The sequence below is a fragment of the Bombus impatiens genome, unplaced genomic scaffold, assembly GCF_000188095.3.
Source record: "Bombus impatiens unplaced genomic scaffold, BIMP_2.2 scf_0017, whole genome shotgun sequence".
Taxonomy (NCBI): Eukaryota; Metazoa; Arthropoda; class Insecta; order Hymenoptera; family Apidae; genus Bombus; species Bombus impatiens.
Window position 1 is genome coordinate 1477302 of NT_176436.1, and position 27665 is coordinate 1504966.

Genomic DNA, 27665 nt, shown 5'->3' on the forward strand with positions numbered 1-27665 from the left:
CTTCGCCTGCCTTAAAGCGGCGGTAATTTAAATGAGCGAGCCTCTTTCGATAATCGGTGTTGTGAAAAGCCTGGATACTTAAATTTCGCAATAAAAGATGATTTGTATCTTTTTTCTCTTTTTTGTTGGTAGATTTAACAGAATACAAACGTGTGTAATCAAGAATTGGATGGTAGAAATATATTTCGATGGTCTTATGGATCTCTGTTATTGCCTCTTTGATACATCGTATCGGTTACTACACGCAACATCGTGTTCCTAAAAAATGATAGTTTTCCCCGTTCGACCTGTCTTAACTGCTTCGTTCTGATCTGCGCAGGTAATATTGGACGTTCAACAATTCTCACCGGAGGAGATCACGGTGAAGACGGTCGGTAACAACGTTATTGTCGAAGCCAAACACGAGGAGAGACAAGACGAGCACGGATTTATCAGCAGACACTTCGTACGGAGATACGTCTTGCCTCCATCTCACGATGTGATCAATATTACCTCGAGCCTTTCTTCGGATGGTGTTTTAACTATCACGGCACCCAAAAAGGTAACGAGACGAAGAGGAGAGCTCGGTGGCGAATCCGAGCGAAGGACTCGCCCGACGCTTCTCGATTCGCAAAGCTAGAGCGCACTTTAGGAAAATGATCCGTTCTCTTCCTAGCCTTCTTTTGTTTTGTTTTTCTATTGTTTTTGTATCTTTTCCCCGTTCTATTTGATTCGGTATACTTATTTTTTGTTCTCAATTCCAACGTTCCGTGTGCCCTTGTAGTAGAGTATTCGTTTAGACAAGATGGTGCCGACGATTTATTCTCGACCTCAAACTACGAGTCTGCTCTAAACTATAAAAAGAACGTCACGTTGAATTAAAGACTTTCACGTGGATGAGGCACATTCGTAAAAGTATTCGTAACAATGTTTATCGACTTTAACTCGATAAATAACTCAAGGAGCAAAATTTCTGTATAATTGTAAAAGATATAGTATATAATTTTTAGTTGGTCAAAGATATATATATATATATATGTATATATACATATAATCGAATGTCTAGTAATAGTAATAAAAAAAAAAAGGTCAACTTGGAAGTAGTTAAAATCGATAAAGTCCGAAACTAGCGAGTGCTCCTCATCGAGATGTCAATTAAAAGATCAGGGAGTACTTTACGATTCACTCAGCATTGAGAAGACATCGTGAAAATACACTATAGACGTATTTGACATAGAGAGGCTAAGGGCGACATCTATATAACTGATGTGTAACTAAACAGGCTAGAGTGACGCTACGTATCAACAATTTTGATTCGAAAGGATTTTTGAAATATGGTTCAAAAGAGAATTCTTTGAAATGTGAAATATTTTCAAATTTATATAGATTTATAGCTTATGGTATTATTTTAAATAAGAATATAATATCACGAATTGCATAATTAAGTAGCGACACTATGAGCCCTAATGTTAATTTTCTGATCTTATATTAGCGTTAAAACTGTAGAACAATAGAAATACGTCGGTTCAATGACCGCTTACCTAATGCCTGTATCTCGAGGTGCTCTTCTCAAATAGTTCAAAATGTGTGAGGAAATTTCGAACTCTAATCTGACCAGATTATGGTTGCGTACGGATTGTTCAAGCACCGACCCCGTAGGGTTCACTATAAAAACAAATATAAAAAGCCTCGTTCATTTGTTTCGTGATCGCTTTTACGATCTATATAACGACTTAGTTTTTTATGTTATCATTTTCTTTCAGGGAGAGACACCTAGCGGAACTGAACGAATCATTGAAATCACGAAAACAGGAGAACCGGCGAGTAAACCGGTCAAAATAGAAACAACTACGGAAGAAAAATAATAATCACGACCGAAGTATTTTGACATAATCTTTTTTTTACATTTACGTTATATAGAGAGTTCTTTTAGTTATATAGAGACATATAGAGTTTTATATAGAGTTCTTATAAAATAATTCGGTAGAATTTTATATGATATTATAAATCGGAAAAAATTATATAAAAACACACATATATACATAACTGTTAAAACCCTTGGGTTAAATTTGTTATAAAATGATATAGAAAATTTTCATCAAGAATAATTCATCAAAGTGTACCATATATTTCTTAAATAATTGCTAATATCAAACTAGCTTCAACGTTATTGCTTTTGCTTTATCTTTTACGTATCTGATAAATTCAATACTCGATAATTTATTTAAAGTCAAAGCGTAAATTGTCATAGCAATATATTTCAATGTGTCTACTGTAAAACAAAAGTAATATCGCAGAAGCGAAAGCTTTCAATAAACCCAAACCACAAAACTACAATTTAAAAAAAGAATCCAAACCACTTAAAAGGAATACCCACGGTAAACTGTCGCGCTCCGCACCGAATCCGTCTCGTCTACATTTTCTCGTCGTGTTGTCAGCAGCCTCGTGGACCACGTAAAAGAAGTAGAGGTATGTTCACTGGTTGGTGGGTCTTCGGGTGTTCGCTGCGTCTGAACTGAACGAAAGTTTATTTACGAATGCGCCGAGCCAAGCCGGCCGGCCCTCTTATATAGCCGTGCGGCGTCGCAGTACTGAATGTTCGAGAAGTTACGCCGGCAACCGGCACCTAATGCGCATTTTCTTTCGACTCATGATTTCTATATTTATTCCATCATTTATTCAACAGCTACTCATACCATCGTGTTCCTCGTACCATAAACTATCATTCAATGACACAGTTATCGCTATTTAACTGATTTTTGTGGAAAAAACAAGCAAAATCCGAGTATTGATCGGGGAGGCAACGACGAGATTTCTGGCACAATCTCCCACCTGGTCCCCACCATAACCTCACTCACACAAACGTACATTTCCTTCCTCTATACCTATATATTTACACTTCGAATGGTTGGATTATGTGCGTGATAGAAACAAGGAACGACTAACCTCGTATTATTTGGCTATTTGTTTTCGTCGTAACGTCAGGGGAAAGGGCTACTCCTTAGAAATACTACGTAGTTTCCGAAGTCAAGGACAGTTTGAGGTTGTCTTTAACGATGCCATTTACTACGCGTGATTTTTCAGAAGCTTATAGGCCACGCCTCGTTCGTCGTTAATTATTTTAACAATACAAACATCGAATCTTTGGAAACATTTTTCGATCTCTTACAATGTTAGCTTGCATTCAACAAGCAAAACGAGTATTTTACCTTTACATGAGTGCTTCTCTTGTTTGTGCTATCTTTAATAACTCGAGATAAGATTTCATTTTTGTTCTTCTGCAAGTATGAGTGAGATGACGTTGTTATCGTACATAAGTCTATAGATGGTAATGAACAATTCGGTGCATATCTTTATCAAAATTATTGCTGAATCACTAATCAAAGGGACAGGTCACAACAAGTGATCTTATATGATCAATTTTCGAAAAACACACATTTCTAGAAAATATTAAGTATCTATTTTTTCCATTGAGCGCGAATACCAGAAGTTCGTTCTGTGAAGTCACTCTCAAGGTGGGGAGAGCAATGGTCAGTTAATGAAGCAAAATCCCGGCCAGATTACATGGCGTATTTCGTCATGAAAGCTGCGTAGTTATCCCAAAACATATGTTTGCTAGAAACGAATTCCATCGATACGGTAGGACAGAAAGGTAAATAAAAGGAGGATAAGGAAGCTCGTTACTTTAAGACAATTCGGAGGCACGGTCATAACTCTGACCCATGTCACGCAATAATAGCATCATGTTTGCAAACATACACGAGCTACGTATATGTATAGCGTGATACAGGTCAGCATTCTGAGGTTAATGAGGTTGATCATGGCAGGAAAAGTAACGTGACACGTTAATCACGTGTTAATTTTATCGCATTTACTCAATCACGTGTCACAATGACCTTCCAAAACCAACGACGCTTATGCAAAGGGCGCGTATTATTGCGCAATACAGGCTTCACGTGACAGCTGTAGCTCTATCGATTTTTCGTATGCGTCTTCTGACCTAATGCGTAGTATCTTGCTTGAAGGGCGCGTAACTAATGCAAGTTTATTCATGGGAATAAGAATCGTGGCCAAGATCCCTACGATATAAAATCTTTTGTGCAGCTTTTCAAACATGTAATATACAATAATGAAAACTGGAATAATTTTAAGGGTTGAATGATGAAAGGAAAATTACCAGGCAGCCTGGCCATAGAAGCGGCAGCATAAAGCTGAGCAGATGTTCGCGATAAATTCACACACAACCGGGAGGGGCAAGAACAGAACCGGAATATGTCTATCGACATATGTATCCAGCTGGATGCAGACCGCGTGTCTCCTAATGTTTTCATTGCTCTCTCAGGTGCACGAATGCGTAACATTCTGGAATGATACGGTTTTGTAGCTGCTTAACAACTCGATATATACATATACGCATGTATATGTGTGTATAATATAGTCGGACGATGCTCGTATGGAATACTATAAATTTAATATCTAGGTTGTCTATGCAACCGCTGAGTCGTCGGATATATTTAAAAACTAACATATAGTTCACGATACTGATCTTCACATGGCTTAATGCATTGTCACGTTCGTGGTGTTTGTGCGCCTTGCTGATTATGGATGTTCAACATTTAAACGTTGTTTTATCAACCGTTGCGTCGCACGCAATAGCGGCCATCTTCTTATCGACCGAGTTCACCATTTAATACGTTTTAACGTCGCGTCAACTACACATATACATGATATTAGCAACGATAATGAGGATTGAAAATATTATGGGGATTCAATTTTGTTATATAACATCGTGCTTATCAAGAAGGAGAAAAATTTGGTTTCTGTCATTGAGATTTTGGATTTTATTCTCATAGAAACAAATAATATTATTAACAATAGAAGAAACGAATCAATTGAAAACAGAAACAACGTGTTTCAAATGCTCCAGTCTCGGTCTCCAGAACGTTCCATGGATGGATGCAGCGGGTAATCGATAGTTGCAGCGGTTGAATTTTATTCTATATATATAGAATAAAACTCACATATGTGTGTGTGTGTATCACGCGCACGCGTGTGTATAGAAAAATAGAAAAACGTCCATCTATATGTATATAATAAATGTACCAGAGTACTTGTAATGACGTGCTTTTGATCACGTACTCTTGGGTCGTTCCTTTTGAACGAGTAGAACAACGTTTAAACGCGCAATTAGCCCTGATCTCGGAAAAGTAAAATTCTCATGAATTGTTTGGAAATATATTACGCGTAAAGCTATGTCGAAATATATGGGAGGTTTCCTTAATTACAGCTTACGCAGATACGCACAGTTAGACCAAATTATACATTACACGATTAATACATATTCCGCTGCGGCTACTATAACCTGAGAACTATCTCCCTGTTTTGTGTTTCCTCTTTGTTTTTACAACATGTTGCGGTTAGAAATCCGATACCGTTTACATATAGGGTAGCGATGCACATAAAAACAAGTCGTTGATAAAATTTATTGTCAAAGAGCTTTAAAGTAAAAATTAACTCTTTAAATAATCGATTCGTTCATTAATACGGCACCTCAATCTGGTGAAATAATTGCATGTCTATAACTGGTGGTTATTTAGTGGTGCTCCTGACGGTATATTTTATGAAAAAAAGTATTAAGACGTTGTGTGGAAGAACTAATAATAGGTTTATACCCAATGATTATCACCTCGTTTCACGTATTGATCTTTTCATAATAAAGCGCAACTCGGAAAAAACAAACATTTGTTTCCATTACGTTTCCATTTTCGTCTAGACTGGTATGATATTCATTATACATAGATAAAATGGTTACAGGGACACGTTGCACGTCAACTTTACTTTAATAAAAAAATAAAAAGGTAATGATGCTTCCAATTCTAAGAAATTTTATAACTTCAGATACTGCAAATGCAATTTGTGAATTGAAAATAAAATACACAACTGGCAAGCAGGTGTTTTGTTACATCGTAAGTAATTTAACCCCCAAGACGTAGAACACAAGTGTGATCGGAGCTTAAAATTCTAGAGCCGCCCTATTGATTCAAATTGTGACGACGTATTTGTGGAACATGAATCTGCGCAGAATTTTCATGTCAGAAATAAACCTTTCCACGTCGTCACTTGACTACGTTCTTAAAGTAATTATTTGTTTAGTGTGTACATACATTGATTAGATTGGTTCATTAAAGCAGATCATTGAGGAAAATGCTGAGCACTTTGAGAAAATAGAATAGCTTTAAATAGAAATCGTATGAACTGTATGATTAAAAAATACTTGAAAGATACTCTGACACACTAAATACTGTATGTACCTACTTAGATGAAATTACGTCTCATTTCGATTTTTTAATGAACTTAAATATATTTTTTGTATATAAATATATGAATTTTTAAATTAGACATATTGAGAATTGTTGCATCACTTAGTACAAGTTACTCTCATATCATCCGGCAATATTAAATAATTTGAATTAAAGAAATCGTTACATTATTTATACATCCTACAACTACATAACCATAAAATAATTAATCTATAAATCACACTTACACTGTTAAATAGTAAGTAAGTGATGTCAATTTTGTTAAAATAATACAAGATGAGATAAATATATACGAGATAAATGCAATATACGTTGATGGAAATACAGTGCACGCTATACTTTAACGTGCAGCGACACCCGTGGTGGCGTCATTGAACTACTTTAGGTATTATGGAATACTGTTGCTAACGGTCGATAATGAATAATCGTACCTTAACGGTTATCAAGCAGCTTCCTCGCCCTTTACTAATACGAGATTTTCTTCCTTAAAATTTTTTTCTTCTTTGGCATGTATATCTTGCAACGATGCTTTAATCGACTTCATTTCTATATACCTAAGATGATCTTGTAGGTCCTGTACGTCCGCTTTTTTCTCCGCAAACAGATACACATATGTATATGTTCCAAGGAAAGCACCTGCAGTCGGTCCGAACCAGTAAATCTAGAAAAATTTTTATGAAAGCAAGAAAAAATAACGATTATCGCTACTTATGATATAATCTAATCAGCGCACTGTGAACAAATATTTGCACTGCTCTTTTCTCAAACCTACGAGGTATCATCTCCGAACCGATAACGTTAACAAGGGAAATCTAAAGTGCGGAAACTTGTTTTTTATCGAGTACGATGAAGATTAAAGTTTAAGATCGTAAGATTATATAAAATATTACGCTGGAAAGATTTGTGTTAATCTTGCAGAGGCATCAAATAAATTATATTATTCAGTAATAAAACTCAGCTCACCCATTGATCCGTCCAATTCCCATTCCAAAACGCTGGGCCGAAAGTACGCGCAGGATTCATACTACAACCAGTGTAAGGACTCTAAAAAAGTATATTTTCCAAAATATACACATGAATAAATTTCTTGTGTTTTCTAAGCTGCCATATTTTTAATTGTGAAACTTTTTACCGCCGCGAGTGAAATGCCAACAACAGAGAACCCAAATCGGATCGCCGTGGAATCTGTTGTATGAGCGCACCTTGGGTCCCAAGTAGCGCACGCTGCGCAAAGTATGAACGACGTGCAAAGAATTTCGATTAAAATGGCTTGCGTGGTGTTGATTCCAGGATGAACGACAGTTACACAGTGACCCACCGATGAATTAGAATATCCATCATTGAACAACTCGGGCGGAGTTATTGTCTGTTCCATTAAAATTACAATTAAACGAACGTTCAGTACAGTAGTTAACAAGATTTTATCATCGCGATATATCTATGACGTATCGGTTTATCGTTAAAGTCTGACGTCAGATTAGTGTAAGAAAGATAATTTTTCATCTTCTAATCGTATAAAAATTTACAAAGAATGCTTTAAACTCGTGTAATACGTATACAAAGTGTTATGTAATATGTTCGATCAATATAATAATTTATATATATGCATAAGTGAAAATTCGACGTATATCGCGTATAATTACTGTCTATAGCGATTTAAATTAGTTCAAAATTATGTGATACGTTTTATACAAATACAAAGATACAAAGTTATTACAGAAAAATCGATCGTTTTAGTTAATTATGTTCGTACAGTAGTAATGAAACTAAAAATTCGTACCATTAGTAATCCATATCCGATAGTAGCTCCAATAAATTGTGCTATTGCATAGAGAATACCCGTTGGAATGGTTTTAATTCCAAGAATAACTGCCCCTATGGTGACAGCAGGATTTAAATGAGCACCGCTTATATGTCCTAACATCTATAATAATAATTAGATTTTCTATAATCGCAGTGATAAATTAAATAAATAATCGCAATATTACAACGGGCCTCATAAAACTTATTTCTCTTTTCTTCGATTTTTTTTTCTTTTTTACAAAATGTAAAATATTCTTACCATAATCAAAAGGTTGACAGTCATACCGAACGCCATAGATGTCTGTAATGGCGGTGGCAATATCGGTCCCATCGTCCCTAAAGAACCCATGCAACCAATGAACAGAAGTATCGCAGTGCCCAGCACTTCGGCGATGAACATCGTGGTCGTACCCTTTTGCACAGACCACATTGAGCCTGAAAAACACCAGAACACGTTGAATTCTTTCATCAGGTTCCGACTAATTTCGATAAACTCACTTTGGGAATCTTTGCTGCGGGTGTCGTTCTCCATGGTATCCCTGCGAGCCTTTAACTTGAACTAACAGCTACCGTAACGATGCTTTTACCGCAATCAGTACTCGAATTCCGTTCGACAATACTAATCATCGGTGGCTATCATACTCCGCAATAATGTGAAAAAAGAGAGTCTTATCGAAGAGTGTGAACGATATGTTGCATTCTTTGTCCAATCAGTGCTTGATTATGCAGCTCAAGAGGAGTTACAAGAAATTTCATGTTTTTCCAAAGCTCTGACTCAGAGCTTACGTTAGATCCTATCAAAAGACATCGTACAGCTTTACTAACCTTTTTGTGGAAGAAGATTTTATTACCGGTAAGGGAAAAATTGCACGAGTTACATAAATGCTACAAGCAAATCGCACGCGCATTTCAAGAAAATGACCAGAACACGAGTAAACGTTTTGAACAATCTTCGAACCCCGATTTATTCATAGATGATATTTTGGTCGGAATAGACATGAAATTATAGCGTTCACTTTGCATACGGACGTGTTCCGCGTTGCAACCGCAAATAAACTTCGTAAAGTGCGTATTAAATAAATTGCACCAATTTTCGATTCTAAACTCGAAAATATTTGCATTACAATTTCATAAGCTGGTAACAATTTTTCTACGGTCAATCGTTCCATCCGACTTTCCACGCAAGCGCCAATAGTCTTTGTCTGTTAGTATTTTTCGCAGCAGTTCAAACAGAGTTCTACCGTACGTTCGAAGGCACGAAAAAAGTAATATCAATCGATATGAGTGAGAAAATCGGAAATTCTACGAATTATCGCAACGTCCATTACGAAGCGGACGCCGAATACACGATACATATTGCCAAGACATTGTTGAAACTAATCGGAATCTGGCCTAGAAGGGATACGTTCTTAGATAACGTTAAAATGTATATCCAAACAACGATAGTTTTTTCCCTTATGTGTTTCTTATTAGTACCACACGTGATTTATACTTATTTCGATTGCGAAAATCTGACCAAGTACATGAAAGTAATCGCCGCGCAGATTTTCAGCCTTTTGGCGGTTATCAAATTTTGGACGGTAATTTTTAATAGAAAAGAAATTAGATTTTGCTTAGACCAAATCGAAATACAATACAGGGACGTGAAATGCGAAGAGGATCGGCTTGTAATGACCAATTGTGCAAAGATTGGTCGATTTTTTACAATGATGTATTTGAGCCTTAGTTACACCGGTGCTTTGCCCTATCATATTATTTTACCTCTAATATCAGAGAGAATCGTGAAAGCTGATAATACCACTCAGATACCTTTGCCTTACTTGAGCGACTATATTTTCTTCACTGTCGAAAATTCACCGATCTACGAGATCACGTTTGTCTTGCAAATATTCATCAGTAGCATTATACTGTCTACGAATTGTGGGATTTATAGCCTGATCGCCTCTATAACGATGCACTGTTGCGGCCTGTTCGAAGTTACCAGTAGAAGAATCGAGACACTTCATAAATGGAACAAATGCGATTTACATGATCGCGTTGTTGATATCGTTCAGTACCATTTGGAAGCGATTGGGTAAGAATTTTTATATTATTTAGTAATTAAGTTTATAGCGTTAATAAATAAATCAATAAGTATCGTTTTATTATTGCATTTGGTATTAACGAATTTTACATTATTTGTGTGTGGGGCTTGAGAATAATAGAATATAGGACTGTATTTATAACACTGCAGGGTTTGTGGATCCAAAAATTCTACCGTAGATAGATCGTATCATACTCGTGGAATACAGTGATTTTAATTTATACTACGCACAGAAATACTTTTAGTACACTGAAAACATATAGAATTTATCTATTATTAATTATTTTAACAATCAATTATTAAATAAAATAACAATAATAATGATAATTTACGTGTAGCATAGCCTATTACCCTGAGGTTGTTGCTTCTTCCAGGAATTAATTGCAATAATTAATAGTCAAGGAATTAACTATATCTTATTCTCACATTGAATGTATAATTCCTATATTATATTGTTATTTTACTGTGTTTATTAAACAAAATGTAAACACTTCTTTATGCCAATTATCTATAATATAGATAAAAAATTACTGAAAGTTCTTTTGACATATAGAATTTATACATATATTGAATATGTAAATACACGTATATGCAATGACTACTTTTTGTGGGCAAGCTTTACGATGTACGTATTTGAAAATGTTTATAAAAGGATTTCACGTGCATCTTACAGATAAACTACATATCCCACTGTGTTAGGAGAAATATATATTTGTATTACATATTTAAATGGTTATATTATATATATTTAACTATGTGTTTATCCAACATAGTTGGACTTTATGTATGTTATTATCAAGAACATAAGTTATATGTTCCTGACTAGAACTCTATGTAACTCAATGCACATTTCCGTAATCGTCGAAACAAATTTCCCTTCTGCTATTCGGTCCCTTCTGTAATTCAGTCCCTTCTGTAATTCAGTCCCTTCTGTAATTCGGTCCCTTCTGTAATTCAGTCCTTTCTGATGGGAGAGAGTTGTTAAACCTGCTCTTCGAAATATTGATCTTTAATTAATTTAATTCTGCCTTAACTGTTATTATAAACCTATGCCCCTACTGGATGTCTCTTGACATATTTTATTATATAGATATATTACATTATACATTAATACTCTATCCAATAAGTACCTAGACATTTTGATTGATTTATAGCAATAGTATGTAAATTTTATCAAAGTGTATATATTAATGATGAATTAGTGATCAAAAACAACATTTATGGAATGTGTCTTTTATACAATCATCAGGCTATAAATCTAAATTACTCATTAAAAATATAGTAATAATATATTTTTCTGTTTACTTTATAATATACACATATTTAATATTTAAATATCATTGACTGTATTAGTATCAGAAATAGCTGTATCAGTTCAGAGTATTCCTCTTTCAATCTGACAAATAATTCGAAAATTAAAAGAATCTGAAAATAAAGATGCTCTCAACTAACAAAATAGTTGTATAACAATTACAAACAATAACAATTACAAATGCCAATTTCATTATTGCATACTAATTTCCAAAATTCAGTTTAATATATTATACACTATATATACAATATAATATATATATTGATTTTTTTAAATAGATTTTATTTAATATACTATAACATATTAGACCTATATATATAGACCTATTAATATACTATAACATATTATTATACGCAATTATGACGATTATAAAAAATATAATCATTGGAGTTTGATGTGTGATCGTAATTAAAATACATCTTGTCGAAAACAAACAAGTGTCGAGATTGTTTCAATGGTATATTCCATATAGTAACACACATTAATCTTTTCTTATCAATCTTTTCTACACATATATCTTTTTGATTACATCTGTTTGACGTTAAAAAATACATTGCAGATACTCTGCATTGATTGGAAAATCACTCAGCATCGTATTTTTATCGGAGATGGTTGGCTGTACCATTATAATATGCTTCCTAGAATTCGGTGTGATCATGGTATAACAGAATGTAGTACTTAATTAAAATAAAAAAGAAATGAAATAATACGAGTTACTATAATCCACTGTTTTTCTAGGAATGGGAAGATCATAAAACGTTGAGCACACTAACATATTTCGTATTAATGACATCGATTTTCGTAAATGTGTTTATAATATCGTTCATCGGTGATCGTCTGAAACAAGAGGTACTCCTCCAATTTCAAACAAATCTGTTTTAATCAAACATGTTTGAAGTAAATTCCGATATTAATTCATATACGTCTTCCTTTTTTTTATATCGCTTTATTTACTGAAAAGAGCGAGAGGATAGGGGAAACATCGTACTTTCTACCATGGTACGATTTTCCGGTGGACGTAGCGAAGAATATAAACACAATCATGCTCAGAACCAGACTACCATCGTGTTTGTCTGGAGCGAACATATTGGAAATCTCGCTTCAAGCATTTTGTGACGTAAGTGCCCATACACATTATTTTAAATATATCGATAGAAAACTTTTTGAGCAGAGGAAGGATTATTGTAGGTTTGTAAAACTTCAGCAGCTTATTTCAATTTTCTGCGAGCAATGACGGTATGAAGATATTTAACAACATGTTCGAAGATAAATGTGATTAAAAATAACTAGTAACACATTGCACATGAAGATGCTTTGAGAAAGATAATAAATATTCTTTTCTTATTTATCAGACTCTTCCATTCAATACAGCAGACTCATTATTCAATAAAGCATAACAACGACCAGTACAAAGAACGAAGTATTCTTACCATAATCAGAAGATCGACGAAATCACGTCGAATTGGCGCCGCGGTCCACCACTTGGCGATGAACATTGTCGTCGTACTGTCGTGCCCTCCTGAATGGATTATATTGAGCCTGAAAAACACCGTGAAACGTTGAATTCATTCGGCGGGTCCCGACTAAATTCAATAAACTCATTTTTAGAATCTCTATTTTTAATGTGGTTCTCCGTGATGCCGCAGAAAGCCTTAAACTCGAACTAACGGCTACCGTAACGGTGCTCTTACCATAATCAGCACTCGAATTACGATGTTAATCATCGGTGGCTATCGCGCTTCGTAATGATAGTTAGAAAGAAACTATGTTACCGAGTGTGAACGATAACGTCGTATTCTTCAAATCAGCGCACGATTATGCAGTTCGAGAGAACTCACAAGAAATTTCATACATTAAATCGTACCAAAAGATATTGTATAGTTCTACTATTCTTTTCGTCGCAAACGATTTTCCTACCGATGACGGAAAACACGACAGATATTACAAGAAAATGATCGAAACATGGATAAACGTTTTGGACAATCTTCGAATTGCGATTTATTCATACGAGACGGTTCAATCGGAATGGATATAAATTGTAGCGTGCGCTTTGCAGCCGAGCACGTAGTTGCGCTACTTCCGGGAATAAACTTCGCGAAGTACGTATTAAATAAATTGCACTAATTTTCGAATCTGCACTCGAAATATTTGCATTACGGTTTCATGAGGTTGTAACAAATTGTCTTCGGGCAATCGTTCCATCTGATTTTCCACGCAAGCGCCAATGGTCAATGTCTGTTAATACTTTTCGCAACCTTTCGAACAGTGTTCTATCGCACGTCGCAAGAAATAGGAAGCTACACATACTATCGGCCGACATGAGCGAGAAAATAAAAAATATAATTTATCGTAACGACCATTACAAATCGGATTCCGAATACGTGATGCACATCGCCAAGACATTGTTAACGCTGATAGGAATTTGGCCTAGAAAGGATACGTTTCTAGATAACGTTAAAATGTATATCCAAACAGTAACAATTTTTATCCTCATGTGTTTCTTATTAATACCACACGTGATTTATACTTATTTCGATTGCGAAGATCTAACCAAGTATATGAAGGTGATCGCCGCGCAGGTTTTTAGCCTTTTGGCGATCATTAAATTTTGGACTCTAATTTTTAATAGAAAAGAAATTCGGTTTTGCTTGAACGAGATCGAAATACAGTACAAGGACGTGAAATGCGAGGAAGATCGGCTGATAATGCTGAATTGTGCAAAAATTGGACGATATTTTACAATGGTATATTTGGCCCTTGGTTACTCTGGTGCTTTGCCCTACCATATCATTTTGCCTTTAATATCGGAGAGAATCGTGAAAGCTGATAATACCACTCAGATACCTTTGCCTTACTTGAGTGATTATGTTTTCTTCGTCATCGAAGATTCACCGATCTACGAGATCACGTTTGTCGTCCAGATGTGCATCAGTTGCATCATAATGACTACGAATTATGGAATTTATAGCTTGATTGCTTCTATAACGATGCATTCTTGCTGTTTGTTCGAAGTTACCAGTAGAAGAATCGAGGAGCTTCGTAAATGGGATAAACGAGATTTACACGATCGCATTGCTGATATCGTTCAATGTCATCTGAAAGCAATTGAGTAAGAATTATTATATTATTATATGTAATACATATTACGTCATATTATTATATGTAACGAGTTTTTCTTTGTTATATGTAAGGTTTGAGTACAAAGATCGCAGGTTTATTAATTTAACCCTGCAGAGGTCGTGGTCCTAAAAATTTTGCCGTAGATCGTGATGTATCCGACGAATATACAATAACAAAAGTTAATCTTATTTTATAAACTGTTAACCTTTTTTCATAAATATATTCTATAAAAATATCAATTTTTATGTAAAAATAGATACAATTTATCGTTATTAAAATATCAAATGTCTATAACATATATGTATAACAAATGATAGTACTATATACTCGTAAGTATAGAAATATCTTAGATCCACAGTAATAAACGAAATAACAAAAATATTCGTTTAAATCGACGATCTGTACGTGGAATATATAAATTTCATTTGTTATAACAGCTGTTTTTGGAGGCAATCTTTGTAACGCATCTGTTTAAAAATATTTACAAATCAACTAGGATCTCCACAGGGTTAACAAAATGATATTGTTGTATATTGTATATGTATGTATTTAATGGCTATACTATGTTTCACTACACGACCATACAACAAAATTGCACTTTACGTAAAAATGTTATCAAGAGGTAGTTCCCAAGATTTATTCTCGTTATTATTGTATCTATACGCGTCGGAACAACACTTCACTGTTGTTATGCACCCTGCTTTCTGTTCGACTAGTCAGCGCGGTTTCTCGATGCTTTGGTCGCTATCATCCATCATCGCTACCATCGTTAAGGTATTCGTTCGAAATATTTGTCGATAGCAATATGATCTCGACCATACACCTAGTTAGTTTTCACATAGTATATATTTACTTATATTAATAATTTTTTAATTTCTTCCTAATTACAACTGCTTTTGTTTGACGTTAAAAAATGACTTATAGATACTCTGCAGTTATTGGAAAATCTCTTAGCTTCGTATTTCTATCGGAGATGGTTGGCTGTACCATTGTAATATGCTTCCTAGAATTTGGCGTGATTATGGTATAGCAGAATTTAATATTTAATAATACGAAAGAAATTGAACAATAAAGAATGTTATAATCCACTATTCTTTAGGAATGGGAAGATCATAGAACATTCAGTACAATAACATATTTCGTGTTAATGACATCGATGTTTGTAAACGTGTTTATAATATCGTTCATTGGTGATCGTCTCAAACAAGAGGTACGCCTCCAGTTTCAACCGATCTCTTTTTATCAAACATATTTGAAGTAAATTTCGATATTAATTCATATACGTCTCCCTTTTTTGATGCCGCTTTATTTACTGAAAAGAGCGAGAGAATAGGAGAAACATCGTACTCTCTGCCATGGTACGATTTTCCGTTGAACGAAGCTAAGAATGTAAGGACAATCATACTAAGAACTAGATTACCATCGAGTTTGTCTGGGGCTAAGATATTAGATCTCTCGCTTCAAGCATTTTGCGACGTAAGTTCCGTATGTATATATGTTTTTTAAATCGTAGTAGTAGCAAAACTTTAAACAGAAAAAGAAACGAAGATAATTTTAGGTGGTTAAAACTTCAGCGGCATATTTCAATGTTCTGCGTGCAATGGCAGCATGAAAATTCAAGCAAAAAAAGATTTCTACTATATTCAACAACATATACGAAAATAAATGTGATTAAAAATAAATATTAACACATTACACATGAAATTGTTTGAAAAAAGATAATAAACGTTTTCTTTTTGTTTATTTCTCTCCTTCATTCTGTCCACCATTTTATTCAATACATATTGTGCCTACTATTTTATGAAATAACTACATGAACAACTCATTCCTCCCTACTATAGTTCTTTAAAATGACTAACTGTTAGAAATTGCGGTCCGTGAAATCCCTGCAAAAATGAAAACAGAAAATGTTTCTTGGAAGATCATTGAATCAGCATTAACAAAATGAATTATGAGCAAACACGAAGATGCAACGAACCTCTGCAAAACTCTGTAGAAACACATAATTTTCTGGATACAGATATGATATTTCTACGGGAAATTATATTTTACTAGATTATAGAGGGATAGAGCGGAAGGGGATAGTGGCGATGCATTGGTTCAATTCAGTAACTTGAAAAGTTTTCACCATATTTGCCGGAAATCGATCTCTAAATTACTCTCAAGATACGTATAATTTCGCAAAATGATTACTGCGATTATTAGATACGACAGTAGACCATTCGATACTCACCTCGCGATGCTTAAAAATTTATAAACGCAAACGCAAGCGTATGCCTGCCGTTTGAAAGGGGTAGTGGTGCTTCCCTTTGTAAGCATTTCATCACGCACATTTGACCAATCGAGCTTGAGCTTTCAGCCACTGGAAAAAGAAAATGACGAAAACAAAAGAAGCAAAAGATGAAAAAGGAATAGAGAAGGATTTGAAGCAAAGTTTAAGATACGTGGAACCCTTTATAATGGCACTCGGTGCCTGGCCACTTCCTCCAGAATCGTCGTTGTGCATGAAGATATCACAACGGGTTATTCGTTTCATTATTATTTCCTTGGCGTTGTTCTTCGTCAGTCCAGGTTTTTACTACGTATTCTTCAAGGAAAAAAGCAACAAAAGGAAACTGCAAATAATAACGACGTACATCAACAGCTTCGTCCAGTTGATCAAGTACATTATTATATTGTACAGGATGAAAGATATAAGAATACTATCGGAGGAGATAAGGAACGATTGGCTACACAGCACAGAAGAAAATCGACGACTCTTTCGTGAGAACGCGAAAATCGGTGAAAGAGTGGTGTTCATAGCGGCCTTCACTTTGTATTCTGGTGGTTTCTGCTATCGAACTATTCTTCCACTTACAAGGAGCAGTATTGTTTTACCGAATAATATTACTATACGAATATTACCCAGTCCAACGTACCTTCCATTTATCAACGAACAGATCACTCCATATTATGAGATAATTTTCGTATTACAAGTTTTGAGTGGTTTTTGCATCTACACAGTATTCAGCGGAGCCATTGGGATCATGATGATGATATGCTTGCATACATGCGGCTTAATAAGGATTTTAATGGACAAATTGGTGGATCTCACCGACAAGTCGAATACCAGCGAGGAAATTATTCAAGAGAAGATGGCAAATATCGTCGAGTATCATGGGAAGATCAAAAAGTAAGTGGAAGATTGGAGAACTCATGATAAAAACAATTTGTGTAAAATTTTTCCATTTAATTTTTAAAAATTACGCATTTCAATAGTGAGAATGCAAAGCTCGTACTGGAATCGTTATTATACAAGAACATCTGTGTCTTAACTTAAAGTCGAATAAATTTTAAACCGCTCGATAAAAATTTTGGTTATTAGGACCACACTTTCTCGATATTATTGGCCACATTGAAGATATTAGATTAATGATTAACTTGATTTCTTTATTAGAATAGAATAGGCAACGTGAAGACAAATTTCTTGTAATGAGTTCTTTAATCGAATCCAAGGATTTGTTCAGTGACGAAGTATCAAATATCATATTCATAGCGTCCATCATCTTCCTTTCAGATTCTTAAGTAACGGACAACAGCTCTCCGAGTACATTTCCTTTCTCGAGCTCTTTAACGGCGCGGGTATTGTCTGTTTGATAGGATATGCTGTCATAATGGTACGAGCGATATAAAAATAAGTTGATTAGCTTTTTTTAAATAAATCATAGATTATATTTCAGGAGTGGGAAAATCTTAATCCCGTCACTATAGTGGTGTGCTTTACACTGCTAACAACTTTCACGTTCACCTGCTATACGATCTGTTCTATTGGCCAACTTCTTCTCGACGAAGTACGTAGACTGCGGATATTTCTACAAATTCATAACACGTGTAGACACAACTAAAGATATACAGTCTAAGCACAGGTCTTTTTCAGCTTCTAAATATCACGAGTATTATATTCTCGATATTTTATACATTATAATAGATACGTCATAATGGACACCAGAATTTGGAAACTGTGCTACTATCGTTAATTCAAATAAATAATAGAAATCTTTTTCTCTTAGCATAATTGATAATTAATTTACTTAATTGTAGATTAGTTATAAAATAACACAACAGTTTGTCAACGGTAGTTAATGTGGTTACTGTATTCATAAAAATCTAAATTTGCACAAACATCTGCACTTTATTATTACGCAACACTCTTAATATCACTAATAACACGAACTTTGTTGTCAACTTTCTTGCCAGAGTAATAATCTTGCACAAACGTGCGTCACGTTAAACTGGTACCGTCTCCCGATGAAACAGGCTCGGTATGTGGTACTAATGATGATTATGTCGAATGATCCGATGAAATTGACTGCGGTGAAAGTGATGGATGTATCTTTATCGACCTTTAGCGATGTAAGTACATATTAAGACTGTAATCTCGCAAAAATTTGTTCGCACTGCAAAATATATTTTCTAGATTATGAAAGCGTCAATGGGATATTTAAATATGCTACGGAACGTGACTTAATGTCTTATTAATTTTGCACAAAACTTATGAGGCGTAGTATAGTGTCACTTAGAGATCTTATAGCAATGAATGCCGAGGTATATTTTTTATTTTAGTTTGCTAGATTTTACAGTTCCTGGACTACGTGTTTCCAGACACTTATGCAAATACCGAAATTTCAAAATTTCTTGTATAATAACTGCATGTAATATATTTCTGAAAGCTTTGTATAAGTGTTCAAATTTTTTCGCGAACCACTGCAACAAAGTATCAGTTGAAAAGCAGTTATCGCCAAGAATGACGTAGTAGTCTGCTATCCAACTCGGCGCAGTTTCTGTCCTCCATGAAATCATTCGCATCATTCTACGATAACAGGTAATTTCAAAACCATAGTGCCCGTAATACTTTAATAATCGAACTGCAAATATGTATGTAAGATAATGTTAATCACATGGTAATTCAGGTGATCGATTCTGAAGTCTGAAAATCGAGAAGCGATTTTCAACGTCCTGAGCTACCGATCTTTCTCCGTCAATCTTCAATATTTTAAATAATTACTCTTTCTTCTATGGTCTTGTCTATCTCTGATGTTGCTCTCTGTCCGTCCGTTTGGGAAACGAGTGTCTCTCAAAATGACTGTCCGTGAAACAAAGAAAGTCGTTCTGTCTGTGAAACAAAGAAAGTCACTATCACCCTTGAACTCTAGGGAGTTTACATGTATATACATACTGTGTATACAGCTCTTCTCCCTTATGTATAATGCCCTTTTACGTCTATATCTTTTTTATTGAAACTTATTGAGTGACAATAAATAATAAACAAATTTTATCCTCTCGAAAATGTATATCATTGTAATATAATTTCGAATTGGCCGAATATTGCAAAATTTATATTAAAATTTATGTATCTATTGTTTGTACTGTCTATTTGAAAGTAGTTGGCTTCTGTGAATGATTGTGATAGAAATCTATTTGCGTCGTCATATATTTCGAAGCCGTACCGCAACTATAACGTATCGAGAAAAATATTCGTCGCTTTCTGGACAAACACTCACTTTCGTAGATTACGAAGGATTGAGCTAAGAATTTTAGAGAAGTAATCGCAGAAGCGTCTTGATATTCTGAGATTTTTAGTCATTGCCCTGCATTCTTGGACGTTCCGTTGCGTCTTTGGGCGTCGTGACGGAATCCAGGAGCTGTTTTGTTAGCACGAGGTGTTAATCATTGCCCTTCACTCTTGAATGTGTGTGTGACTCCAACGCGTTATCGCGAATCCGTATCAACTACCAACATTGGAGACATTTTAGAGACTACAATTGCACATCTCTCAGACTTCCTAGGTGTTGTGGGTATTGGGCTTTTTTCACAGCTTAGTATGTGTCGCCACAAGAGTTACTTTTCCTGGAAACGTTTCCTGGAAAATTGTTGAACCAGCATTAACAAAATGATTCATCGTCGAAAATCACGATAAAACAAAACTCCGCAAAACACTGTAGAAACACATAATTTTCTGGATACAGATATTTCGATATAAAATATGTGGTATTTCTATGGAAAATTATATGCAGAAAGGTAGATGTTCCAGGAAGCTACTAGATTATAGGGATACAATAGAAAGGGCTACTGGCGATGCATTGGTTCAATTCGATAATTTGAAAAGTTTTCACCATATCTACCGGAAATCGAACTCCAAATTACTCTCAAGATACGTACAATTTCGCATAATGATTACTGCGATTACTAAATATGATGACAGACGCCATTCGATACTCACTTCGCGATTCTTAAAAATTTATGAACGCGAACGCAGTCTCTGTCTATGCCGCTTGAAAGGAGTAAGGGTTTTACCCTCCGAAAGAGGTAGTGGTCTTGCTCTTCGAAAGGAATTTCATCACGCACACGTGACTAATCGAGCTCGAGCTATCAGACATTGGAAAAAAATATGATTAAAACAGAAGAAGAATCAAATAAAGAAGAAAGGGAGAGGAACTTGAAACAAAGTTTAAGATACGTGGAGCCTCTTTTAATGGTACTAGGTGCCTGGCCACTTCCTCCAGAATCATCGTTGTGCATGAAGATATTTCAACGTGTTATTCCTGTCATTAGTATTGTCTTGGCGTTATTTGTCATTTGTCCGATTTTTTTTTATATAATCTTCAAAGCAAGAGGCACCAGAAGGCAAATGGAACTGTTGTCGGCGTTTATCAACAGTCTGATCCAGTTGATCAAGTATATTATCATGTTGAACAGCATGAACGATATAAGAACGCTGTTGAATGAGATAAAGAACGATTGGTTATACGGTACAGAAGAAAATCGACGACTCTTTCGCGAGAACGCGAAGATCGGTGATAGAGTGGTGTCCATAGTGGCCATCACCATGTACTTTGGAGGTTTATGCTATCGTACGATTCTTCCTCTTTCGAGGGGCACAATTATTTTACCGGATAATACTACTATAAGACTATTGCCAAGTTCAACATACCTCCCATTTATCAACGAACAGATCACTCCGAATTACGAGATAATTTTCGTACTGCAAGTTTTGAGTGGTTTATTCATCTACACAGTATTCGTCGGTGCCATTGCGATTATGATGATGATATGTTTGCATACATGCGGCTTACTAAGGATTTTAACGGACAAATTGATGGATCTCATCGACAAGTCGAATACCAGCGAGGAAATTATTCAAGAGAAGATCACAAATATCGTTGAGTGTCACAGGAAGATCAAAAAGTAAGTGGAAGATTGGAGAACTCATAACAAAAACAATTCGTGTCTAATTTTTCGATTTCTTTGATAATTACGCATTTCAATAGTGAGAATGCAAAGCTCATAATGGAATCGTTATTATACAAGAACATCTGTGTCTTAACTTAAAGTCGAAGAAATTGTAAACCTTTATAAAACTCCATAAAAACTTTTGTCATTAGGACCATACTTTCTCGATATTATTGGCCACATTGAAGATACTATAATAGAAAAATCTTATGCTCCTTATATTCTCTATTAGAATAGAATATTCAACGTGAACAAAAATCGTTCTTGTAATGAGTTCTTAGTCGAATCCGAGGATTTGTTTAGTGAAAGTGTCAAATATCATATTCATATCATCCATCATCGTCCTTTCAGATTCTTAAGTAACGGACAACTGCTCTCCGAATACATTTCTTTTTTTGAGCTCCTTAATGGCACGATTATTATCGGTTTGCTAGGATATTGTGTTTTACTGGTACGGGCAATATAAAGTCAAATTGTCAGTTTTTTTTTAAATAAATCATAGAATATATTTCAGGAATGGGAAAGTCATAATACCGTCGGTTTAGTGGTGTACATTACATTGCTAACAACTTTCACGTTTACCTCCTACACGATTTGTTCTATTGGCCAACTTCTTCTTGATGAAGTAGGTAGACTACGGGTATTTCTATAAATTCATAATACTTGTAGATACAACTGAAGAAATACAGTCTAAGCACAAGCCTTTTTCAGCTTCTAAATATAACGAGTATTATATTCTCGATATTTTATACATTATAATTGATACGTTGTAGCGGACACTAGAATTTTGGAAACTGTGCTATTATTGTTAATTCAAATGAATAATAGAAATCCTCTTTTTCTTAGCATAACGATAATTTATTTATTTAATTGCAGATTAGTTATAAAAGAACACAACAGTTTGTCAGCAGTAGTTAGCGCGTTTATTGTGTTCATAAAAATTTAAGTTTGTACAAACATCTGCACTTCATTATTATGCACCACTTTTAATATCATTAATAACATGAACTTTGTTGTCAACTTTTTTACCAGAGCAATAATTTTGCACGAACGTGCGTCACGTTAGACTGGTACCGTCTCCCGGTGAGAAAGACTCGGTATATGATAATGATAATCTTTATGTCGAGTGATCCAATAAAATTGACGGCGGGCAAAGTGATGGATGTATCTTTGTCGACGTTTGGCGATGTAAGTACATATTAAACATCAGTGCCGCAAAATTTCTGTACGCTCTGCAAAATATATTTTCTAGATCATGAAAGGGGCGATGGGATATTTAAATATGCTAAGAAAAGTTAATTAATATTCTACTGATCTTGCATGAGACCGGAAAGGTATAATGTCACTTGAAAATATTATGAATCGAATCGAAGTATAATATATTCTGTACCTTACTTTACTAGTTTTTACAGTTACATGTTTCTTGACGCTTAAGTGTGTGCCTACTGAAATTTGTAAACTTTTGTATAGTATCTGCATATAATATATTTTTGAAAGCTTTATACATGTGTTTAAATTCTTCCTTGAATCATTGGTCTTAGTACTAGATTACGTTGTAAATATGTATACAAATATGTGTACTATTTGTTCCTCTTGTGCATAGTACTATCCTTTTACGCTTATCTCTATGGTAATCTTCATTCACATCCGCTGCAAACTACGCAGCCGGTGAGAAAGCTTCTGTCGAGAATTAGAGAACATCGTAGTCATATTTATTAGGGATTTATTGTGGAACAAAATGAACGAGCTTTCGAATCATTCAGATACAAATGAAGACGTTGTACAGAAGAAGATCGTAGGTATCGTTGAACATCAAACGAGACTCAGAGAGTGAGCTTTTTTCCTTGAATAGCGTATAAGATAGTGTACTATTTTCCACAAAGGCAATTGGTATATAGTTTAGCTTTCAAATATATGATTAACGCGATTTCTCAAGTAATCGGTACGAGTAATTTTCCAGTGAGAGTCACTTCTATGATTTTCTATGATCTTATTAATTCTAGGTTTTTCGTGTTATATCTTATCGTGTACGTTATAACTTGTTCTACTGTAGTTGAAGTATTTACACTCTTCTTTAGTTATTCATTTCTTACACTTAAAATTAGATAACTTGGATATTTTAGAATTAAATGTGCGAAGTAGCGTAAATGTTACAGAATTGGATAAAATATTTTGAGAAAATAAATAACTGATATAAATAATCAATAAAACTGTATTCACAATATGCTACATTGATCAATTCCTTATCGACCAAGTATTCAATCGATTATGTTTTTAAAGTAAATACCACATCCACGTGATGTTTATTGAAAATTTGATTTTTGATAGAGCGGAAATATCAAGCTAATGTCTATTACGTTGAACTGGTACTGATTTTCGTCGAAAAAAATGCGCTGCTTGATATATCAGTGATTATTATGTCGATTTATCAAATAAAAGTCACCGCCGCCAGAGTTGTATTTTTAGCTGCTTTCACTTTCAGAATGCAAATATGAAATCATTAGAATTCCATATTTTCATATTTTCGAACGTGCTGTAAAATATATTTTCCGGATCATGAAATCGTCGATGGGGTACTTCAATGTGTTACTAAGTACTCTTTAATAGGAAGTTAAAAAGTACATTTACATTTACCAAGTAATATACTGTTACGTTTGCTATAGAGCTAGTTAAATTGTATAAAATGTATGATGTACGATATTGTATTTTTAAGGATGTGAAAATTTGTCGTTGAAACTGGTATTTCTTTATTTTTCTATATAGCTGTTCAATGTATTTTGAAATGATTAATTTCCATATCGTTAATAGCCTAACAAACGATCGTGATAACTTTTCCCATTAGTCTGAGAATTCTAATAGTTGATACAGCGTACCCTTTTCACGTATGCGATCCTTTTATATTCTCTTGCTACCGCAGTCATCTCGTTCGTATGCAAAACTTATGTAGAAAATAGCACAATATTTTAATTACACTATCATCAAATTTTAACATGCGTAATTTTCTCACAAATATTATATATAACACATTACAATTTCTATTATTGTATCCGATCCCGTCATAACATTTCATTGAGTTCTTTTCAACTATCACAGCAAAGGTTATCTCCACGACGATTGAAAAATTTATTCGTATAAGAAAATACGACATCGATACGTATTAAACTATAACTTTTTACTGGCGAGGGACAATCACTCCGTACGGACGAAGTCCATACGTGTAATTTCAATCAATTTTCCATTGGGTTATAAGAATTTCAGATTGCACATCGCAATCCCTTCACGTACAGTAATCGTCTCAATAACAGCAATTTATTTCTAAGTTCGCCTGGATTTATTATTTTATGCACGCAAGCGCGCGAAAGGTTTTGGGACGAACACCGTTTACCCTTGCGTCATGTCTAGTCATGTACGGGACATTCATCCGACTAAAAAATGTCAGAGTTAGGAGACAAGGAGGAAAACCTCAAGCATTTTGTAAAATTCATCTATCCACCAATGAAGTTGATCGGTGCCTGGCCAAAACCCACCGCCACTTCTACGTTTTCAAAGGCTATAAAATGGGGTTTAATTGTCTCCGCTTACTTCTTACAACTGTTGGTCTTTGTACCAGGTGTACTGTATCTATTTCTGAAAGAGAAGAATGGCAAAAAGCGGATTCATATTATGATACCACACATAAATGGCTTTAGCCAACTGTGCAAGTATACCATCCTATTGCGACGAACAAACGAGTTTAGCAAAATATTGGATCAATTGAGCGACGATTGGGTGGACGCCACAGAAGATAGTCGTCATATCTTCCGTATGAGAGCGAATATTGGACATAGGATGGTGTTGACAGTGGCGATTACCATGTACACTACAGGTCTCTTTTATCGTATAATTATACCACTCTCGAGGGGTAGAATCGTTCTACCGAATAACACGACTATGAGGGTACTACCATGTCCAGTTTACTTCTTCTTCTTCAATGAACAATCTACTCCTTATTACGAGATAATTTTTGTTCTGCAAATTATGGGTGGATTTCTCAACTATACGATTCTGTGTAGTACCATGGGTGTGTGCTTGATGCTCTGTTTGCACTTAAGCAGTTTGTTGAGGATTCTGATGAACAAAATGATCGAGCTTACGAGTCAGTTAGATACAAGCGAGACAGCTGTGCAGAAGAAGATATCGGATATTGTTGCCTATCAAACGAAAGTCAAAGGGTGAGTAATACGTGCTTTTGGTAGTGTTAATATTGAGTTTTATCGAGATAAAAACAGTGTTAGATATACGGATTCAATTGTATGGTTATACCTTAACTCTAATTAAATAATGTTCAACGTAAGAATTAGTATAATCTTGGTATAGTTAAAAATGATATTTAATGACATTCGATAGAACTCCATATATCTGAACTCTATTCATTAAAAGGAAATTTTAATTAATGTCCGACCACTTGGAATCCCTCGGATCAAATCCTCTTATCTGAAAAGAAATACTACAATGTAGTATGAAATATAATAGGTAAAAAAGAATGTTGGCCAACTCTTATGAAGAGTATACCGCTTCCAATGTGTATGCATTTCTACTGTATAAATTACAGGTATGAGTTCGAATAAATGGAGTTCCACTGTAGAAAATAACGAGCATTAATCGATCGAAATTTGATTTCAGATTTGCGAATAGCGTGGAAGAGATCACACCGTACCTTTACTTTTTCGAGATATTTAATTATGCTATAGAAGCGTGCATAGTGGGATACTGTATTATCGTGGTATGAATGAATGATCCTAAAATCTTCGTTGAGAACAATGATTATTTCTATAAATCTTTATTGTCGTATGCCAGGAATGGGAAGAAAGCAATGCTGCGTCTATAATCGTGTACCTTATGTTTCAAGGAATTTGCATATTTTGCAACTACGCGATGTGCTACATTGGTCAACTTCTTATCAACGAAGTATGTAATCGATTATGTTTTTGAAACAAATACAACAATCCTCGTGGTGTTTATTGAAAATTTGATTCTTGATAGAGCGAAAATGTCAGGCTGATGTCTATCACGTTGAACTGGTATCGATTTCCTATGAAGAAAGCACGCAATTTGATATTAATCATTATTATGTCGAATTATCCGATAAAACTCACAGCTGGAAAGATCGTAGACATATCATTAGCCACTTTCACTGATGTACGTATCAAGAATTTAGATTTCTGCATCACATTTGTTATATATGGTGACAATAATATTTTTCAGATCATAAAGGCGTCGGTGGGATACTTGAACGTGTTACGGAAAGTCACATAAATTCTGATAGTTTTTGGAAACTGCAATTAAAATAGACAATTTTGAAGTTACTACTTACTTTTGAAGTTATTTACAATCTCAGATACCTACTCGCAGTTATCTGTACTAGTTGTACCTCTCACGTGCTGGACACTTTTGTATTACATTTTCCCAGCTACTGCGATAATCATTCCATCCACTGTAGATTTCCCAATCAGTAAAATGGTTCTATAGACAATTATAAAATATCGTAACCATATTGACATGAAATTTCGTAACATTTCATTTGTCTATAAATATTTTTCTTTTAATATCTTAGCATATTATTCACAACATTTAATTAGAATTTTCGAAAGTCGTTGTAGACAAAGATTACTTCTCCAGCAACCGAAGCTGTAATAATAAAGCTTCTTGTCCACTGGGGAACCCTATGCAACGCAAGCAAAACTCATAACTAATAATTCCGAGCAATATCTCATGTTTTTGAGTCCGTGGTTAGGTATAA

General features: G+C 34.7%; 7 protein-coding genes and 1 long non-coding RNA gene across 10 annotated transcripts in view; 6 read left to right on the plus strand and 2 right to left on the minus strand.

Moving 5' to 3' along the window:
* LOC105682143 (protein lethal(2)essential for life) overlaps window positions 1-2025 on the plus strand; it is a 10222-nt gene extending 8197 nt beyond the window's left edge. Inside the window, exons 2-4 of one of the 2 annotated variants that reach the window (XM_033318677.1) lie at window positions 320-541; window positions 1743-1891; window positions 1933-2025. In XM_033318677.1, the coding sequence (XP_033174568.1) occupies window positions 320-541; window positions 1743-1844 (324 nt within the window). In that variant the 3' untranslated portion in view covers window positions 1845-1891; window positions 1933-2025. Of the gene's footprint in view, window positions 1-319; window positions 542-1742; window positions 1909-1932 lie in introns of those variants that run through there. The other variant, XM_033318673.1, reaches the window with a different exon arrangement.
* Window positions 117-2543, minus strand: LOC112212071. Its single transcript, XR_002945864.2, has 3 exons — window positions 2357-2543; window positions 1521-1644; window positions 117-833 (listed from the first exon to the last, which is right to left on the minus strand). It is a non-coding gene; the product is annotated as an uncharacterized LOC112212071 (long non-coding RNA).
* Window positions 2544-4796: 2253 nt separating this feature from the next.
* On the minus strand, window positions 4797-8733 carry LOC100750017 (aquaporin AQPAe.a-like). Its single transcript, XM_012394680.3, has 6 exons — window positions 8601-8733; window positions 8362-8537; window positions 8080-8223; window positions 7432-7665; window positions 7263-7343; window positions 4797-6960 (listed from the first exon to the last, which is right to left on the minus strand). Exons 1-6 carry the CDS (start codon window positions 8632-8634, stop codon window positions 6742-6744), a joined length of 888 nt encoding a protein of 295 aa, XP_012250103.1. The 5' UTR covers window positions 8635-8733; the 3' UTR covers window positions 4797-6741.
* Window positions 8734-8789: 56 nt separating this feature from the next.
* Window positions 8790-12827, plus strand: LOC100741725 (odorant receptor 67c-like). Of its 2 annotated transcripts, XM_003484521.4 has the most exons (5): window positions 8790-10176; window positions 12057-12156; window positions 12236-12346; window positions 12459-12614; window positions 12686-12827. In XM_003484521.4, the coding sequence occupies exons 1-5, from the start codon at window positions 9383-9385 to the stop codon at window positions 12737-12739; spliced, it is 1215 nt and encodes a 404-aa protein (XP_003484569.1). In that variant the 5' UTR covers window positions 8790-9382; the 3' UTR covers window positions 12740-12827. The 2 variants fall into 2 exon arrangements, with proteins under 2 accessions (XP_003484569.1, XP_012250080.1); XM_012394657.3 differs by having other exon boundaries at window positions 12459-12802.
* A 654-nt stretch (window positions 12828-13481) lies between these two features.
* On the plus strand, window positions 13482-16300 carry LOC100741843 (odorant receptor 13a-like). The gene is made up of 5 exons (XM_003484522.4): window positions 13482-14606; window positions 15542-15641; window positions 15717-15827; window positions 15938-16093; window positions 16176-16300. The coding sequence occupies exons 1-5, from the start codon at window positions 13729-13731 to the stop codon at window positions 16227-16229; spliced, it is 1299 nt and encodes a 432-aa protein (XP_003484570.3). The 5' UTR covers window positions 13482-13728; the 3' UTR covers window positions 16230-16300.
* A 406-nt stretch (window positions 16301-16706) lies between these two features.
* On the plus strand, window positions 16707-19329 carry LOC100741962 (odorant receptor Or2-like). The gene is made up of 5 exons (XM_012394540.3): window positions 16707-17789; window positions 18174-18273; window positions 18337-18447; window positions 18854-19009; window positions 19074-19329. Exons 1-5 carry the CDS (start codon window positions 16993-16995, stop codon window positions 19122-19124), a joined length of 1215 nt encoding a protein of 404 aa, XP_012249963.2. The 5' UTR covers window positions 16707-16992; the 3' UTR covers window positions 19125-19329.
* A 1654-nt stretch (window positions 19330-20983) lies between these two features.
* On the plus strand, window positions 20984-21973 carry LOC100742083. Its single transcript, XM_033318547.1, has one exon. It carries the CDS (start codon window positions 21045-21047, stop codon window positions 21843-21845), a length of 801 nt encoding a protein of 266 aa, XP_033174438.1. The 5' UTR covers window positions 20984-21044; the 3' UTR covers window positions 21846-21973.
* Window positions 21974-25256: 3283 nt separating this feature from the next.
* LOC100740158 (odorant receptor 4-like) lies at window positions 25257-27254 on the plus strand. Its single transcript, XM_033318543.1, has 5 exons — window positions 25257-26097; window positions 26549-26648; window positions 26723-26833; window positions 26909-27064; window positions 27131-27254. The coding sequence occupies exons 1-5, from the start codon at window positions 25319-25321 to the stop codon at window positions 27179-27181; spliced, it is 1197 nt and encodes a 398-aa protein (XP_033174434.1). The 5' UTR covers window positions 25257-25318; the 3' UTR covers window positions 27182-27254.
* Window positions 27255-27665: the final 411 nt, after the last annotated feature.

Excerpts from the sequence above, each read along its gene's own strand:
- LOC100741725 (XM_012394657.3), top strand. The coding sequence starts at position 9,383 with ATGAGTGAGAAAATCGGAAATTCTACGAATTATCGCAACGTCCATTAC. Across the intron at positions 10,177-12,056 it reads TACCATTTGGAAGCGATTGG|ATACTCTGCATTGATTGGAA; the intron begins GTAAGAATTTTT and ends AATACATTGCAG. Across the intron at positions 12,347-12,458 it reads GTGATCGTCTGAAACAAGAG|AGCGAGAGGATAGGGGAAAC; the intron begins GTACTCCTCCAA and ends TTTACTGAAAAG.
- LOC100741843 (XM_003484522.4), top strand. The coding sequence starts at position 13,729 with ATGTCTGTTAATACTTTTCGCAACCTTTCGAACAGTGTTCTATCGCAC. Across the intron at positions 14,607-15,541 it reads TGTCATCTGAAAGCAATTGA|ATACTCTGCAGTTATTGGAA; the intron begins GTAAGAATTATT and ends AATGACTTATAG. Across the intron at positions 15,828-15,937 it reads GTGATCGTCTCAAACAAGAG|AGCGAGAGAATAGGAGAAAC; the intron begins GTACGCCTCCAG and ends TTTACTGAAAAG.
- LOC100740158 (XM_033318543.1), top strand. The coding sequence starts at position 25,319 with ATGTCAGAGTTAGGAGACAAGGAGGAAAACCTCAAGCATTTTGTAAAA. Across the intron at positions 26,098-26,548 it reads TATCAAACGAAAGTCAAAGG|ATTTGCGAATAGCGTGGAAG; the intron begins GTGAGTAATACG and ends ATTTGATTTCAG. Across the intron at positions 27,065-27,130 it reads CATTAGCCACTTTCACTGAT|ATCATAAAGGCGTCGGTGGG; the intron begins GTACGTATCAAG and ends AATATTTTTCAG.
- LOC100741962 (XM_012394540.3), top strand. The coding sequence starts at position 16,993 with ATGACGAAAACAAAAGAAGCAAAAGATGAAAAAGGAATAGAGAAGGAT. Across the intron at positions 18,274-18,336 it reads TAGGATATGCTGTCATAATG|GAGTGGGAAAATCTTAATCC; the intron begins GTACGAGCGATA and ends ATTATATTTCAG. Across the intron at positions 18,448-18,853 it reads GCCAACTTCTTCTCGACGAA|AGTAATAATCTTGCACAAAC; the intron begins GTACGTAGACTG and ends CTTTCTTGCCAG.
- LOC100750017 (XM_012394680.3), bottom strand. The coding sequence starts at position 8,634 with ATGGAGAACGACACCCGCAGCAAAGATTCCCAAA. Across the intron at positions 8,224-8,361 it reads CTGTCAACCTTTTGATTATG|ATGTTAGGACATATAAGCGG; the intron begins GTAAGAATATTT and ends TTATTATTATAG. Across the intron at positions 7,344-7,431 it reads TTGGCATTTCACTCGCGGCG|AGTCCTTACACTGGTTGTAG; the intron begins GTAAAAAGTTTC and ends ATACTTTTTTAG.
- LOC100742083 (XM_033318547.1), top strand. The coding sequence starts at position 21,045 with ATGATTAAAACAGAAGAAGAATCAAATAAAGAAGAAAGGGAGAGGAAC.